General features: G+C 41.8%; 1 protein-coding gene across 4 annotated transcripts in view; it reads left to right on the forward strand.

Annotated features, from left to right (window-relative positions):
• The window catches only part of PPP1R12C (protein phosphatase 1 regulatory subunit 12C), a 91,283-nt gene that overhangs the window by 56,448 nt on the left and 19,892 nt on the right, over positions 1-14,943 (forward strand). For 3 of the 4 annotated variants that reach the window (XM_069948510.1, XM_069948511.1, XM_069948513.1), the window contains 5 exons: positions 2,403-2,497; positions 2,752-2,895; positions 3,888-3,978; positions 11,119-11,241; positions 11,920-12,007. In XM_069948510.1, coding sequence (XP_069804611.1) covers positions 2,403-2,497; positions 2,752-2,895; positions 3,888-3,978; positions 11,119-11,241; positions 11,920-12,007 — 541 coding nt within the window. The remainder of the gene's footprint in view (positions 1-2,402; positions 2,498-2,751; positions 2,896-3,887; positions 3,979-11,118; positions 11,242-11,919; positions 12,008-14,943) is intronic. The other variant, XM_069948512.1, reaches the window with a different exon arrangement.

Raw genomic sequence — 14,943 nt, forward strand, 5'->3', positions numbered from 1 at the left:
ACACAAGGATGCTGCTGTTTGTTGTTAAAAAAAAAAAACAAAAAAAAAACACAGCCATCTTTTTCTAAGCCTGAGGAACACTTTTTTTTTTTTTTTTTTATTTGGATAGAAAGGATTAACATAGATAGATATCTCAAGGAAAAAATGATTACTAGACAATTGTGTGTATGTCTTTAGTCTTAAAGGGCCCTTGTCTTTTATGCGACCTGAGCCAGCAGTCTTCGGGCTTGTTCCTAGCTCCTTCCTCTCACCTCCCTGTGCCATCAGCCTTGATAAATGTTGCGATCTGTTGATCAAGGCTGGTCGGGAGAAACCGCTGGCCACCTCCCCAATGACTTGTGCGTCAGGCAGAATGAAAGTGATGACAGGTTCTCTTTTAAAAGCTCACATTTGTTAAGTGGGGTCACTATTTCTAGTTGCTGTTCAATGCTTTGTTACATAGACCTTCTTTGTTGTGCTGTCTCAGAAGCCAGACATTTGGGAGATCCTTCAGAAGTGGAAAAGAAATCTTGAAGCAGTCGCAGTGAGCAGCAGCGTCTCCACAAACAGTAAACCATTGTGCAGTCAGCTGGATAAGAGTTTACAAGCCTCAGTGGTAGGGTCATACAAATGGCTGGATGTAGTATAGAAGTAGTAGCTGCAGCTTCAAGAAACAAAGCTTGCTTTTAGAAATGTGACTCGTAATAGAAGTGCCATGTGTATTGGTTGTACTGTATACTGCACTGTAATTCATATATAATTACTGGCTTCCTACCCTTTGAAGGTTGATGAGTTCCCTGTACACAAGGGAGACCCAGATTTTATGTGAATGAATTCTCAGCCTAATAACATAACTTGCTACAGAACTAGACGTATTGCTCAGATACCAGATAGCTATACAAGGTGAATAAAGGTGTTCATTAATGTTTATTACCCTGGCAATAAGACCAGCATAACCCGACAACCTAGGAATTAGCTACAGTACGTTTTCAACAGTACTATGCTTCCTTAACTTTGGCCTTTCAACGTTCTTTCAAGTTCTTTCTGGACTATTGTAACTTGAGACCAGACTCCACATACAATGCCACAGTTAGAATCTGCGACACATGTGAATAACTAGATGATCAACCAATAAAAGTAACCATGTACAGACAGTGGCTGTCTAGTATCTCCTCTACTGTACAATATGATACTACATGTCCTGTGCTGCTCTTTACCTGTGCCAGAATGAGTTGCTCCTTTGGGCACCAGGTGACGGTTTTATTTTATTCTGGGACCCTGCGTGAGCTGTACAGGACCCTAGGAACACTCTGAATCTCTACATAGAAAGTAACTAACTGTCTCCAGTAGATCTTTCTGACTGTTTGTTTGTAAGGACTTACTTTACCCATATTAGTTATCTGCTTATTCTCCTTTACTTAAAATTTTTTTTTTTTTGGGTGATATTTTAGAGGCCTCAGAACCATATACAAGTTTCCATAGATATTTGGTCTCAAGATACAATATTTATAACAATGTTCAATTAATAGTATAACCTTTGTAACTGTGTACTGTTTAAAAAAAAGTTAACTTCTTTTACTTATGTTCTAAAGACACGTTGAAAATTGTTTATATATGGTTTTTTTTTTTTGTTTTAAGTGACCTTGCCCATTTATAGCTGCCTATAAATATTAATTTTCCAGAAAATGACATGGTGTTGCAGTTTAGCTGCTTTACATGCCCCTGTGGCTGGGTATAGCTAATACCCCCAGTCAGGGATAATCCATCTCTTTAGTGGCAGAGTTTCAATGGACACTACGGAATCGCACGATCCCCTCCCATTCAAACAGATAGAAGGCAGGATTCGGCACAGAGTCTGCGCAGGTTCCGCACAGAATTTCCACGCTGATTCCATAGTGTGAATGTGCCCTAACAGTTTTTTTTTTTTATTTATTTTTTATTTTTATTTTTTTTAAACATTCTGTAAGACTGCCTTAATAAATTAAATATTTAATCTTAATCATGGGAAATGCACATGTAGAGGAGAAGCTACAGATGTTCTGTGAGGATTTGGACAAGTAAAATATACACTTATAGTACCTGTTTGTGAGCGATCATACAATAATCTCAAAATAACAGTATGTTGAGTGTGCAAAGATATACACCATTAATTACTATCCACACGTGCTGATCAGTCCTATAATAACCATATTAACTGTTACTTCTGATAAACCCTATGTACATTCAAAAACAATCTAATGTAGATACAACAATGTGTAAAACATATACTAGAAAACTATCCTGAATCCTTGACTCAGGTGATTGTGTGGCTTGTTGTATTCTACACACTAAACCCTATTGTCTCCTGGTTTCTTTGCTACTTCAAATGAAAATCTATAAGCAAAAGCCTTTGATTTACTTAACTTTTCCCCCCTCTATCCTAGAACAAAGAGCCACGTATGGCTCGTATTCCTCCAACACCAACAAGGAGGATATTCAGCCTACCAGAGTCAGACAATCTGCCAGATACAAAGAAAGAGTGAGTATTGCTGATATGAACCCCAGTCTATGGTAGTCACCACCATAACCTCATGTCACCAACCTGTTCTCTAATCCACAATGCACTTAATCATTCTTTCTGTCCTGTTTTCCACTAATCTAACCCACAAACCATATCATTGTATCAAGCTGTACTAACTTAGTTTTTGAAGTTTGATTATAGACTTTAAAGTCTTGGAAATTAGCTTTTTATAATGGTTAGGAAAAAAATCTTTACTTCAATCATCTTGATAGAGACTTAGAAGGTGGACTACAGATGAAACTTGACATGGTTCCCACCACACAAATGCACACAAACACTTTGTCCAGCATGACTGCCACTTCTTCCACCTCGTCCTCCAGCACAAGCTCCATTACTGATCCCAAAGACAAGCGAAGGTAAGGCACTTCTCACCTGCATGTCCTACTTTTCCTATATCCTTCTCACTTCTTGGGGGTTTACATTACCTGTGATGATCACTGCTGGCTCATAATCGGGCATTGCACTCTTGTACAATGGATGACCTGGTACATTACATTGTTAGTTTATGGGCTCAGCCATGAGCTTTGATTTCGCATTGCAAAATGCTTCTAAGAGTCCTATTAGACTTTTTTAACGACAAACAATCTCGTTTGCGATTGTTTATTGTTAATCGCTAACCTGAAATCACTCACCATATTACACAGAACGATAGTTACGATCATTACTGAGATCGTTACTAAGATGGTTACTCCATCTGATCCTAGCAAAACAATGAACAATGTGCAATTACACGGAACGATTAGTAAACAAATGTGGAATTATAGCGAACGATTAGCAAACAATTACCAATGATTTTAGGTTCAGATGTAGATCAACGACTCACAAATGATTTTTAATCGTTGCCTGCAGTTACACAGAATGATTATCTTTTAAATTCGACTGATGCAACGCACAATAATCGTCACGTGTAATAGGGCCCTAAGTGTGAATGTTGACGATAACTTTGCTATATTCATCCTATTGCTTGAGACCCCCCCCCCCCCCCCCCCCAGCAAGAATGGGAGGGGTGCTGTTCAAGGGACTCATGTCCTGTAAACTAATTTACCGTAATGGCTTCAGGGGAAATGGTTGGCTGGCCACTTTGTCTCCCGGCAGCTGAGAGTAGGACCCACATCAGCCAGATGTTCTCGTATCTGCTTTAAAAAGCTTCTTCGCATTTACCTTCTAAATGAGGCTGAAACCATGCCCCCATTTCTTTCCAGTGTTGGCAATAATCCTAGCAATGTCTCGTAGGGGTGAAAGTGGGGTAGTGGTTTCTTCCACATACTAAATACTATACACAAGATATTGTTGACTTAAGACCTTTCACTGTGCACTAAGAAGCTGTTTAATTACACTCATTTATCAGGTCGTATCAAACACCTGTCCGTGATGAAGAATCAGAGTCCCAAAGAAAGGCTCGCTCTCGGCTCATGAGGCAGTCAAGACGTTCTACTCAGGTAAATATCCAAACTTCTCTTCCATCTCTTTCTCACGTTTGTTACTTTTTTTTTTTTTTTTTTCTATTTGAAAATGTCTGCAAAAACAACCAGCGGGGAATCCTATAAAGAATACTTAGTCACCCAGATTGCTATCTGCAGTGACATTACAATCAGCCTAGCAGTAATCCTTGCTACCAAATGGCTCCCTCAAGACCTTTCTTGTGGGTGATAGATCTGAGATAGACAGACATATGCATATATATATTTCGTTCCGGAACTGTGCCAGGACTGTCAGAGGTCTGTGTGGTCACATAACTGCAATAGGGAAGGGGGGTATTTTTTTTTAGCATGGACCAGTCTGGAAGTGGGAATAACAGAGCTGTGCAGGAGGACAGTGACAGAGACTGCCTGGGTCAGAGTACAGTGCTGTAGACCCCACTACTCAGACCATGCCCCTCCCCCACACACCCTCCCACCCAAAACAGGGAGCTCTTAAACCAAAGCAATGCTCTTAAACCTAGTTACAATTTAGAAAAATTGTGAGCTCTTTTTGCAAAATGCTCTCAATTCAAGTTACTATGTGTGTGTGTGTATTGTGGACATGTCACTGGTAAAGTGCTCGAGGGGATGTACATCTCACCCAGGTTGATACATAGTGTGAGATGGTGAGTCCAGGAGGCATCTGTGCTCAGCAGTGTTATGCTGCTGAGCTATTATTTATTATTGCCGGGCCTGGACTTACATGGAATGGCAGGTAGGTTTTGGTAGTGGGACTTGCCATTCCCTCCCCCTCGATCCAGTGTGGGTTTTGGGATCAGGTGAGCTCTGATCCCAATCAGCCTGAGAAGGCAAAAGGTGTGCTCAGTGTACAGGTCCTTGCTCTCAGCCAGGGTGAACAGCCTGCATGCTGTGTTTCCTGGGAGCAAGGAGTTCTATCACTGCTGGGGCCTGTTCACACTCCACGATACCGCCTATGGAAGTGACAGTTAGGTGACCTGTGTTAGTAAGTGCCCAGACGGGCAAGACCTTTTTGTTTTGTTTTATTATCAATGCACGGGGTTGCTGTATTTATGTTGCTGGACTGTTTATGCTACAAATAAACACCAAAGCTGTTTCTAAGTCCAAGTTTGCTGCCTGAACTGTGTCCTAACACACCATCCCCCGGGAAGATCCCTACAATTGGTGCTGCGGAGCGGGCAAATCGGTTGCTAGGGGCAACGGTGTGCATCGACTTGGCTACAGCTGCTTATGTCCTGGGTGAAGGCTGCTGCTTCACTCCAAAAACAGACAAGCAACATGGAGGAGATGATGAAGCAGTTAATGCAAGTGAGTTTGCAACAACAACAGGCATTGGCCGCACAACAACAGGCTCAGGCAGCCGCTAAACAGGATCAGGAGGCCGCTAACCTTCGCCATGAGCAGGCTAATAGGCTGCAACAACAGGCTCTAACAGATGCTAACCTGCGCCATGAACAGGCTCTAACAGACGCTAACCTGCGCCATGAACAAGCGGTGGCTCAACAACAGAGACTTATTGAGCACCTGATAGCAAAGCAAGAGGCGTCTGCAGGTGCTAATCCCCAGCTGGTGGCAGCAGCCGCGCCAGAGACTTTGTCTGTGAGAAGAGCTGTGCAGCGTGCGCTGCAAAAGATGACTGCTGATGACGATGTTGAGGCCTACTTAACTGTCTTTGAGCGTGTGGCTGAGCGAGAGAAGTTACCCTCCACTGAGTGGGCAGAAGTGATTGCGCCCTATTTAACAGGCGAACCTCAAAAGGCCTATTATGACCTCAGTGAGCAAGAGGTCAAAGACTATCCTCGGCTAAAAGCAGAGATACTCGCCCGACTAGGAGTTACTGCTGCTGTTCGTGCCCGGAGGGTTCGCAACTGGAGCTACAGTCTGGACAAGTCAGCGAGGTCCCAGATGTACGACCTGATCCATTTGGCAAGAAAGTGGTTGGAGCCAGACACCTCTACTCCTGCCCAGATCCTAGAGAGGGTCGTGATGGATCGCTACCTCCGTGCCCTTCCTGCTGATCTACAACGCTGGGTGGGACAAGGCGACCCTAGGAGTGCCGACGAACTCGTCAGCCTTGTGGAGAGGTTCCAGGCGACCGAGGACTACCTCCGTGATGTTCCTGCAGCACCGTCACCTCCCCGGAGTGCCAGATCTGTGCCATCATCTGGTAAGAGACTTCCATCTATTGGGGGAGTGTGGAGGGGTGCTGATAGAGGGAAGAGCGCTCAGGAGGTAACTCAGGGGCAAAAGACTGGTGATGGTCCCCGGTGGCTAAGTGGCCCTAAAAAGGACTCCCTGCCAAGGAGACCAGGCCCTATCCAGTGCTGGAGATGCCATGAGACGGGACATATGTCTGCCCATTGCCCTCTTACCACTGAGCCCATGGAGTGTGACGCTAGCCGGCGTCAGTCGCTATTTGCGGAGCCGTCTTTTGTTGCAGTCACTGGACTAGAGACTGAACCACAAGTCTGCAACATTACTGTAAATGACTTTTCTGTTAAGGCGTTGCTGGACTCAGGAAGCCTTGTCACCCTGGTGCATGCCAGCCTGGTGGCTGGGGACTTTGTGCCAAAAAGACATATGAGTGTGGTATGCATACATGGTGATACAAAGGTTTACCCTATAATACTGGCTAATGTCGGGACTGAACTAGGCACGGTACAATATGAAGTGGGTGTGGTTAAAAACCTTATGCATAATGTGATATTGGGGCGTTATTTTCCTTTGTTCTGGGCTCTATGGGGAAAACAACAATCCCCTGAAAGGAGTGAGGAGACCCCTAAGTCTATTGCATTACCCACGGTAAATGATAAAAATGTACAGAAGGGATATGATGCTTTTCCTTTGCAGGTCCTGGCTGGTGAGGAAGAGGCTCCTCCCACTGCGCAAACTGTTCCAGACTTAGAGGTGTCTAGGGATAATTTTGGTACTGCACAATTACAGGACCCCACTCTCAAAAATGCTAGAGAGCAGGTCACTGTTATGAATGGGGTACCTCAGGAGCCAGAAGCTGAGAAAAAGTTTCCACATTTTTCTATGACTAATGATCTCTTATATAGAGTCACTAGGATTAATGATAAGGTTGTGGAACAGCTTCTGGTGCCTAAGTCGTACCGGCGTCAGGTGCTCGACATGGCCCATAATCATGTCCTTGGGGGCCACTTGGGGACAGATAAAACACAGGAGAGAGTCCTCCAGAGGTTTTATTGGCCTGCGATTTATGCTGACATAAAAAAATACTGTGAGTCGTGCCCCACATGTCAGCTTAGCGCTCCAGTGTCGCATTTTCGCAGTCCTTTGGTCCCACTCCCCATCATAGAGGTACCTTTTGACCGGATCGCAATGGACTTGGTGGGTCCCATTGTAAAGTCGGCTAGGGGACACCAGTACATTCTAGTTGTGTTGGACTACGCGACCCGCTATCCTGAGGCTGTACCCCTAAGAAACATTGCGTCTAAGACAATTGCACGGGAATTGTTTTATATGTTTTCCAGGGTGGGGATCCCCAAGGAAATCTTGACCGACCAAGGTACCCCATTTGTGTCAAAGGTAATGAAAGAGCTATGCAAACTGTTTAAAATCTCACACCTACGTACCTCTGTATATCACCCACAGACAGACGGGTTAGTGGAGAGGTTTAATAAAACCCTGAAACATATGTTAAAAAAAAGTGGTGGAAAAGGATGGTCGTGATTGGGATCACTTACTACCTTATCTAATGTTTTCTATTAGGGAAGTGCCCCAAGCATCCACAGGGTTCTCTCCCTTCGAATTAGTCTATGGTCGTCACCCTAGGGGTTTGTTGGATATAGCGAAAGAGACCTGGGAAAGTGAGTCCACTCCATACAAGAGTGTTATAGAGCATGTAGCACAAATGCAGGACCGTATAGCCACTGTAATGCCCCTAGTAAGGGAACACCTCCAGAGGGCGCAAGAGGGCCAAAGCAGAATTTACAATCGTTCTGCAAGAATCAGGACATTTAGCCCAGGTGACCGGGTACTCATTCTTGTTCCCACGGTAGAAAGCAAATTCTTAGCAAAGTGGCAGGGTCCCTATGAAATTGTAGAGAAGATCAGTGAGGTCAACTACAAGGTACACCAACCTGGTAGAAGGAAGCCTTTCCAAGTTTATCACATAAACTTGATCAAGCCCTGGAAAGACAGGGAATCCTTGGTGGCGACAAAGCCTGTTGGTCATCTGTCACCACCAATCCCTCCGGTCAGGATTGGTGACACTCTATCAGTGTCCCAGAAGCAGGAAGCTAAGGAGTTCCTGCAGAGAAATAAAGGCAAGTTTTCTGACCTACCAGGGCGTACGCATTTAATTAGTCATCATATTGAAACTGAGCCTAGAAGCAGAGTAAACCTGAAGCCCTACAGGATACCAGAAGCACGGAGGGAGGCGGTATCATCCGAGGTAAACCGTATGCTTGACCTAGGAGTCATTGAGGTGTCCCAGAGCGAGTGGTCCAGCCCGATTGTGTTAATCCCAAAGCCCAATGGAACTTGGAGGTTCTGTAATGACTTTAGAAAGTTAAATGAGATCTCCAAGTTCGATGCCTACGCCATGCCCAGGGTAGATGAGTTGATAGAAAGGATGGGTAATGCCAGGTACATAACCACCCTCGATCTCACTAAGGGCTACTGGCAGATCCCCCTCACTCCTAAGGCTAGAGAGAAGACTGCATTCTCCACCCCTGATGGGCTCTTCCAATACGTAGTGATGCCATTCGGGTTACATGGAGCCCCTGCCACTTTTCAGAGGTTGATGGACTTGATTCTGCGACCACATCGTGATTACCTCGATGATGTGGTCATTTTTAGCCCGGATTGGGAAAGTCACCTCTGTAAGGTCCAGGCGGTGTTAAATGCCATAAGTGATGCGGGGTTAACCATCAATGCAGAGAAGTGTGCACTAGCCTTAGAGGAGGCCAAATAATTGGGCTACATTATTGGGAGGGGGTTAGTGAAACCACAACTAAATAAAATCGAGGCAATACAGAATTGGCCTCAACCCCTCACAAAGAAACGGGTCAGAGCTTTCCTGGGTATTACGGGCTATTACCGGAGGTTTGTGCCGAATTTTGCTTCAGTTGCAGCCCCACTAACTGACCTGACAAAGGGTGCAAAGTCCGCAATGGTGACATGGACTCCAGAGGCCGAGAAGGCTTTTCAAAGCCTTAAGTCTGCCCTGTGCCAACAGCCTGTGCTAGTTACCCCTGACCAGGGTGGATTTGTTTTAAATCAAACTGATTTAAATCACGATTTAAATCACTAGTCCCGAAGGTTTGATTTAAATCAGTGATTTAAATCAAAGTTTCTACTTAAACTAGTTCTTGCTACTTTAACATGCAAGTAGATGAAGATTTTTAGAATCACTTTTTATATTACTTTTTTCTCCCCAGTTTAATGGGTTAATCATTCATATTTGGACACCACTGTTCTGTTGTACTTAGGAAGGAGAAAAATAATCCTGAACTTAATAACAATTTAAATGGATTTATTCAACTGAAACAATAACAACATTACAGCATACGTTATTTGCTTAAACAAACATCCATGTTAACTAATTTGGCTAAACAAAAAAAAAAAAAATAGTCCAAACAATCAGAAACATATTGTCTAACTTCTTGGACTTGGTACTGAAGGGGATGATTCTGTATTCATAGGTTTGTAGAACAATAGGATTAAGGTCTTTTTCTCAACTCTGTTCATGTTGTAACATTTGAGAACATATACAGCCTTTATTCTACTGAGTTAAACAACTCAGCTTTATCTCATGATGGAAGAACCTTTGGATGGTAAAATATTTTCCTCAAAAAGCAGTTTATTGAAAAAAATCCGATTTAAATCAAAAAAATCCGATTTAAATCAAAAAAATCCGATTTTTTTTTTTTGATTTTTTTAAAAAAATCATTGATTTTTATCCACCCTGCCCCTGACTTTAGGCGAGAGTTTTTGGTACAGACAGACGCCTCTAACACAGGCTTAGGTGCCGTCCTCTCACAGGTCGTGAATGGCGAGGAGCACCCGGTGATGTACTTGAGTAGGAAGCTATCCCCGGCCGAGAAAAACTACGCCATTGTGGAGCGAGAGTGTCTGGCAGTGAAGTGGGCCCTAGAGTCCCTGAGGTACTACTTGCTAGGCAGGAAATTCAGGTTAGTGACAGACCATGCCCCCCTAACATGGATGAAGCTAAACAAGGAGAAAAACGCAAGGGTGACTAGGTGGTTTTTGTCCCTACAAAACTTTAATTTCACTGTGGAACACAGGCCAGGGAAATTACAGGCAAATGCTGACGCCCTATCTAGGGTACACTGCCTGTGGGGACAAAATGCTCAGCCCTCCGGTCTGAAGAAGAGGGGGGGGATATGTGGACATGTCACTGGTAAAGTGCTCGAGGGGATGTACATCTCACCCAGGTTGATACATAGTGTGAGATGGTGAGTCCAGGAGGCATCTGTGCTCAGCAGTGTTATGCTGCTGAGCTATTATTTATTATTGCCGGGCCTGGACTTACATGGAATGGCAGGTAGGTTTTGGTAGTGGGACTTGCCATTCCCTCCCCCTCGATCCAGTGTGGGTTTTGGGATCAGGTGAGCTCTGATCCCAATCAGCCTGAGAAGGCAAAAGGTGTGCTCAGTGTACAGGTTCTTGCTCTCAGCCAGGGTGAACAGCCTGCATGCTGTGTTTCCTGGGAGCAAGGAGTTCTATCACTGCTGGGGCCTGTTCACACTCCACGATACCGCCTATGGAAGTGACAGTTAGGTGACCTGTGTTAGTAAGTGCCCAGACGGGCAAGACCTTTTTGTTTTATTATCAATGCACGGGGTTGCTGTATTTATGTTGCTGGACCGTTTATGCTACAAATAAACACCAAAGCTGTTTCTAACAAGTTTGCTGCCTGAACTGTGTCCTAACACACCATCCCCCGGGAAGATCCCTACAGTATATATATATATATATATATATATATATATATATATATATATATATATATATATATATATATATATATATATATATATATATATATATATATATTATATATATATATATATATATATATATTATATATATATTATATATAATTTTAGTATATATATATTTTTTTTTTTATGTGTGTGTTTTTTCTATTAGGGTGTCACACTTACTGATCTAAAGGAAGCAGAGAAGACTCTGGGGAAGTCTGTAGAAATCCAGTCCACCGAACAAAAAGATGACAGAGAGCCGGTGGGCAAAGAACAGACTGCTGAAAATATGGTTAGTACTTTACATAGATTCTCATATATTTTTAGTAAGTTGTTGTTTTTTTTTTGTTCTTTAGGACACTATATGTGTGCTTACCAGTCTGTATCATTCGGCTCCACAACAACGGGTCTTGGTTGCCTTTTTTTTATATGTGTATTCTGCTTCAGGATTGTTTTCAGTGTGAATATGCATTCTTGGCGTGGGTTATAAAATATGCTCTTATTAGTCCGTTTTTTATATGTTCGCTTGTATTTCACATTGACTGTCCAAAACAGAATATTTGGAAGAAGGTAGGGAAAAATAAGGCAGAAATTGTGTTAGCCTAGGATTTCTGTTATGTATTCTGAAGCATATGTGGTGTATTTACTGGACTAAAGTGCTGCTACTTCTGTGTCTATATGGTGCAGTCACCAGCACATTATGTTTGCACAGCGTTCAACATAAACCTTCGTTCTCTTAGCGAGGTGTTTGGTTTCCTTTAAATTGGCCATTGCTGGTGGGATTGTTCATATGACATCAAAGTCCTATGTGTGTGTGGCCAACTTTAGGCACTAAAATGCAGCAGAATTTATGCAATTTTTAGTTTACTACCAATCTTATAGCATCCGTGCAACAGGCCTTTAGCATGTGAGGATGTATTTCATAACAAAACAATGTTTTTATGTATTTCCCTGTCTGCTTTTTGAGCAGGATCCAATCCGAAGATCTCGCTTAGCATTGAACACTGAAACTGTCACTCCTGCACCTGTAAATACTGTGAATTTTCCAACAAAGAAAGGTGATATAATGTTACCACTTTGCATCTTAATTAATGTTGTAGTGCCTTCATTACAGCTATTCTGCTTGTCATTTGTATAATATATAGCTGTGGTGACTGACGAATATCACCCACTACCCAATAAGCATGTCTCTGTTTACTGGAAATGACATATAACGTGTGTGTGTAATTTAGTGCTGGTTAATCTTTTCACATATATTCATGACAGTCTTGCCTGTTTTCTGACACTGAGCTCCTCCTTCCCTGAATAGATACTAGAGAGAGCTCATTGCATAATGTTTATATTTTGGCTTCTATTAACCCCTTCAGGACTGGTCCAGAAAGTGCCTTAACCCTGTAAGGACACAGCAGATTTTGGCCTTGGGGACCAGGCCAATTCTCATTTCTGCATTTTTATTTCTTCTTCCTTGCATTTTTAAAAGCCATATCGCTATTATTTTTCTATCTACATGGCTGTTTGGGGTCTATTTTTTTGTGCCAAGATCTCTAGTTTTCATTGGTACCATATTTGTGTAGATGGAACATTTTGATCGCCTTAGTTTTTTTTTTTTTTTTCTTTTTTTGTTTTTTCTTTTTAAATATAATGTAACAAAGAAATTGGCAACCTTGGGGCGCTCTTCAGTTTATGCTGTTAATCGTACAGGAACACTATTGTTATATTTTTTTAGTTCGGACAATTATGCACGCTACATTATATAATATGCTTATTTTTATATGTGTTATATATAAAATGGGAAAGGGTAGGATTTAAACTTTTATGGGGAGGGCAGCTAATATCTATCTATCTATCTATCTATCTATATATATATATATATATATATATATATATATATATATATATATATATATATATATATAAATATTTATATGGCTTGTTTTTTGTTGTGTGTTTTTTTTGTTTTTTGTTTTTTCTTTGTAATTTTACACTTTTTAAGTTTCCCTAGGGGACAATCACACTGATTCAATGTGATGCCATTAACAGTGATTGTGAGCATCCAGTCCTCATGCTCTATGAAGCTAACTTACCTCCTAAGCATGCTTAACCCCTTAAGGTCAAAGCCTATTTTCGTTTTTGCGCTTTTGCTTATTCCATTTTAAGTTTAAAAGTCCATAGCGCTTGCATTTTTTCACCTAGAGACGTATATGAGCGCTTATTTTTTGCGAAACCAATTGTACTTTGCAATGACAGGCATTATTTTTCCATAACATATGCTGCGAAACCGGAAAAAAATCATTTGCACTGTCAAATTGAAAAAAAAACTAATTTGTTTTGATTTTGGGGAGTTTTGCATTTATGCCGTCTGTCCTATGGTAAAACTGACTTGTTATGCATGTTCCTCAAGTCGTTACGATTACTATGATATATAACATGTATAACTTATATTGTATCGGATGGCCTGTAAAAAATTCAAACCATTGTTAACAAATATACGTTCCTTAAAATCGCTCCATTCCCAGGCTTATAGCGCTTTTATCCTTTGGTCTATGGGGCTGTGTGAGGTGTCAGTTTTTGCGCCATGATGCGTTCTTTCTACCGGTACCTTGATTGCGCATATACGACTTTTTGATAGTTTTTCATTACATTTTTTCTGGATTTGATGCGACCAAAAATGCGCAATTTTGCACTTTGGTATTTTTTTGCGCTGACGCCGTTTACCGTGCGAGATCAGGAATGTGATTAATAGTTCGGGCGATTACGCGCGCGGCGATACTAAATATGTTAATTTATTTATTTATTTATTAATTTATATTTATAAAATGGGAAAAGGGGGGTGATTTGGACTTTTATTAGGGGAGGGGATTTTTTATTAATAAAAACACTTTTTTACTTTTTTTTTTTTTACTGTAACTAGAAGCCCCCCTGGGGGACTTGTATATAGACAGCACTGATCTCTCATAGAGATCAATGCTGTGTATATACACAGCAAAGATCGATTAGATCGGTCATAGATTACTATGGCCTGCTGCAGGCCATAGCAATCTATTGCCGAGCCGGGATCAGCGTCATTCCGACGCTGAGGCCCGGCACGGGCAGAAGAACGGATCTCCCCCCCCCCCCCCCCGCGATGCGATCGCGGGGGGGAGATCCGTCCCACTAGACACCAGGGACGTGAGGTCTGAAGCCTCTAAGTGCAGCTGTCAGGTTTGACAGCTGCACTTAGAGGCTTAATTAGCCGGCGTGGCAACGGGACCAGCGCCGGCTAATAGAGGCACTGCCCAAACTGGAGACAACAGTAGGGAGAAAGTGGCCATGTTTTTGTAGCGCTGGAAAACCCCTTTAAATCAAAGCAATTTTCTTAAACCAAGTCACAATTTTGAAAAACGGTAAGCTCTTAAACCAAAACGCTCTTAAACCAAGGTACCACTGTATCACTATTATAAAAATTTGTGTCCCTTAGTGTATTTATAAAGATACAGACTGCCGCTGGAACGTAATGACATCACCAAGATGCCCCATTGTTACAGCATCAGGAGAGATGTTTAGGTGAAGTGGACTGCAAAGGCGGTCTGTATCTTTGTAAATGCAGGGACACAAACCTTTATAATAGGGACACATAAAATGAGATGATGGGTTCTCTTATAGTGTATTTTGTATATTATTATTATTATTATTATTATTATTATTATTATTATTATTATTATTATTTATTACCTGATAGCATTAGGGGCCACGAGGAATGTGTGTGTGTATTGCACTTCATTCATTCATTCATTCATTTTATTTATTTATTTTATTTTAAATTTTTTGTTTCCATAATTTTATTCAATAATTTTTATATAAGAACAGCGAAAAACAGTATTGTACAACAATACACATCAGGGTTGCTAGGCAATTTGTGTAGCGAAGTTGTATGAATATATTAGTCTTAACCCCTTTGTGCTGCAGCTAGTTTGGGCCTTAATGACCAGGCTAATTTTTCAAAATCTGACCTGTC

The sequence above is a fragment of the Dendropsophus ebraccatus genome, chromosome 12, assembly GCF_027789765.1.
Source record: "Dendropsophus ebraccatus isolate aDenEbr1 chromosome 12, aDenEbr1.pat, whole genome shotgun sequence".
Classification (NCBI taxonomy): domain Eukaryota; kingdom Metazoa; phylum Chordata; class Amphibia; order Anura; family Hylidae; genus Dendropsophus; species Dendropsophus ebraccatus.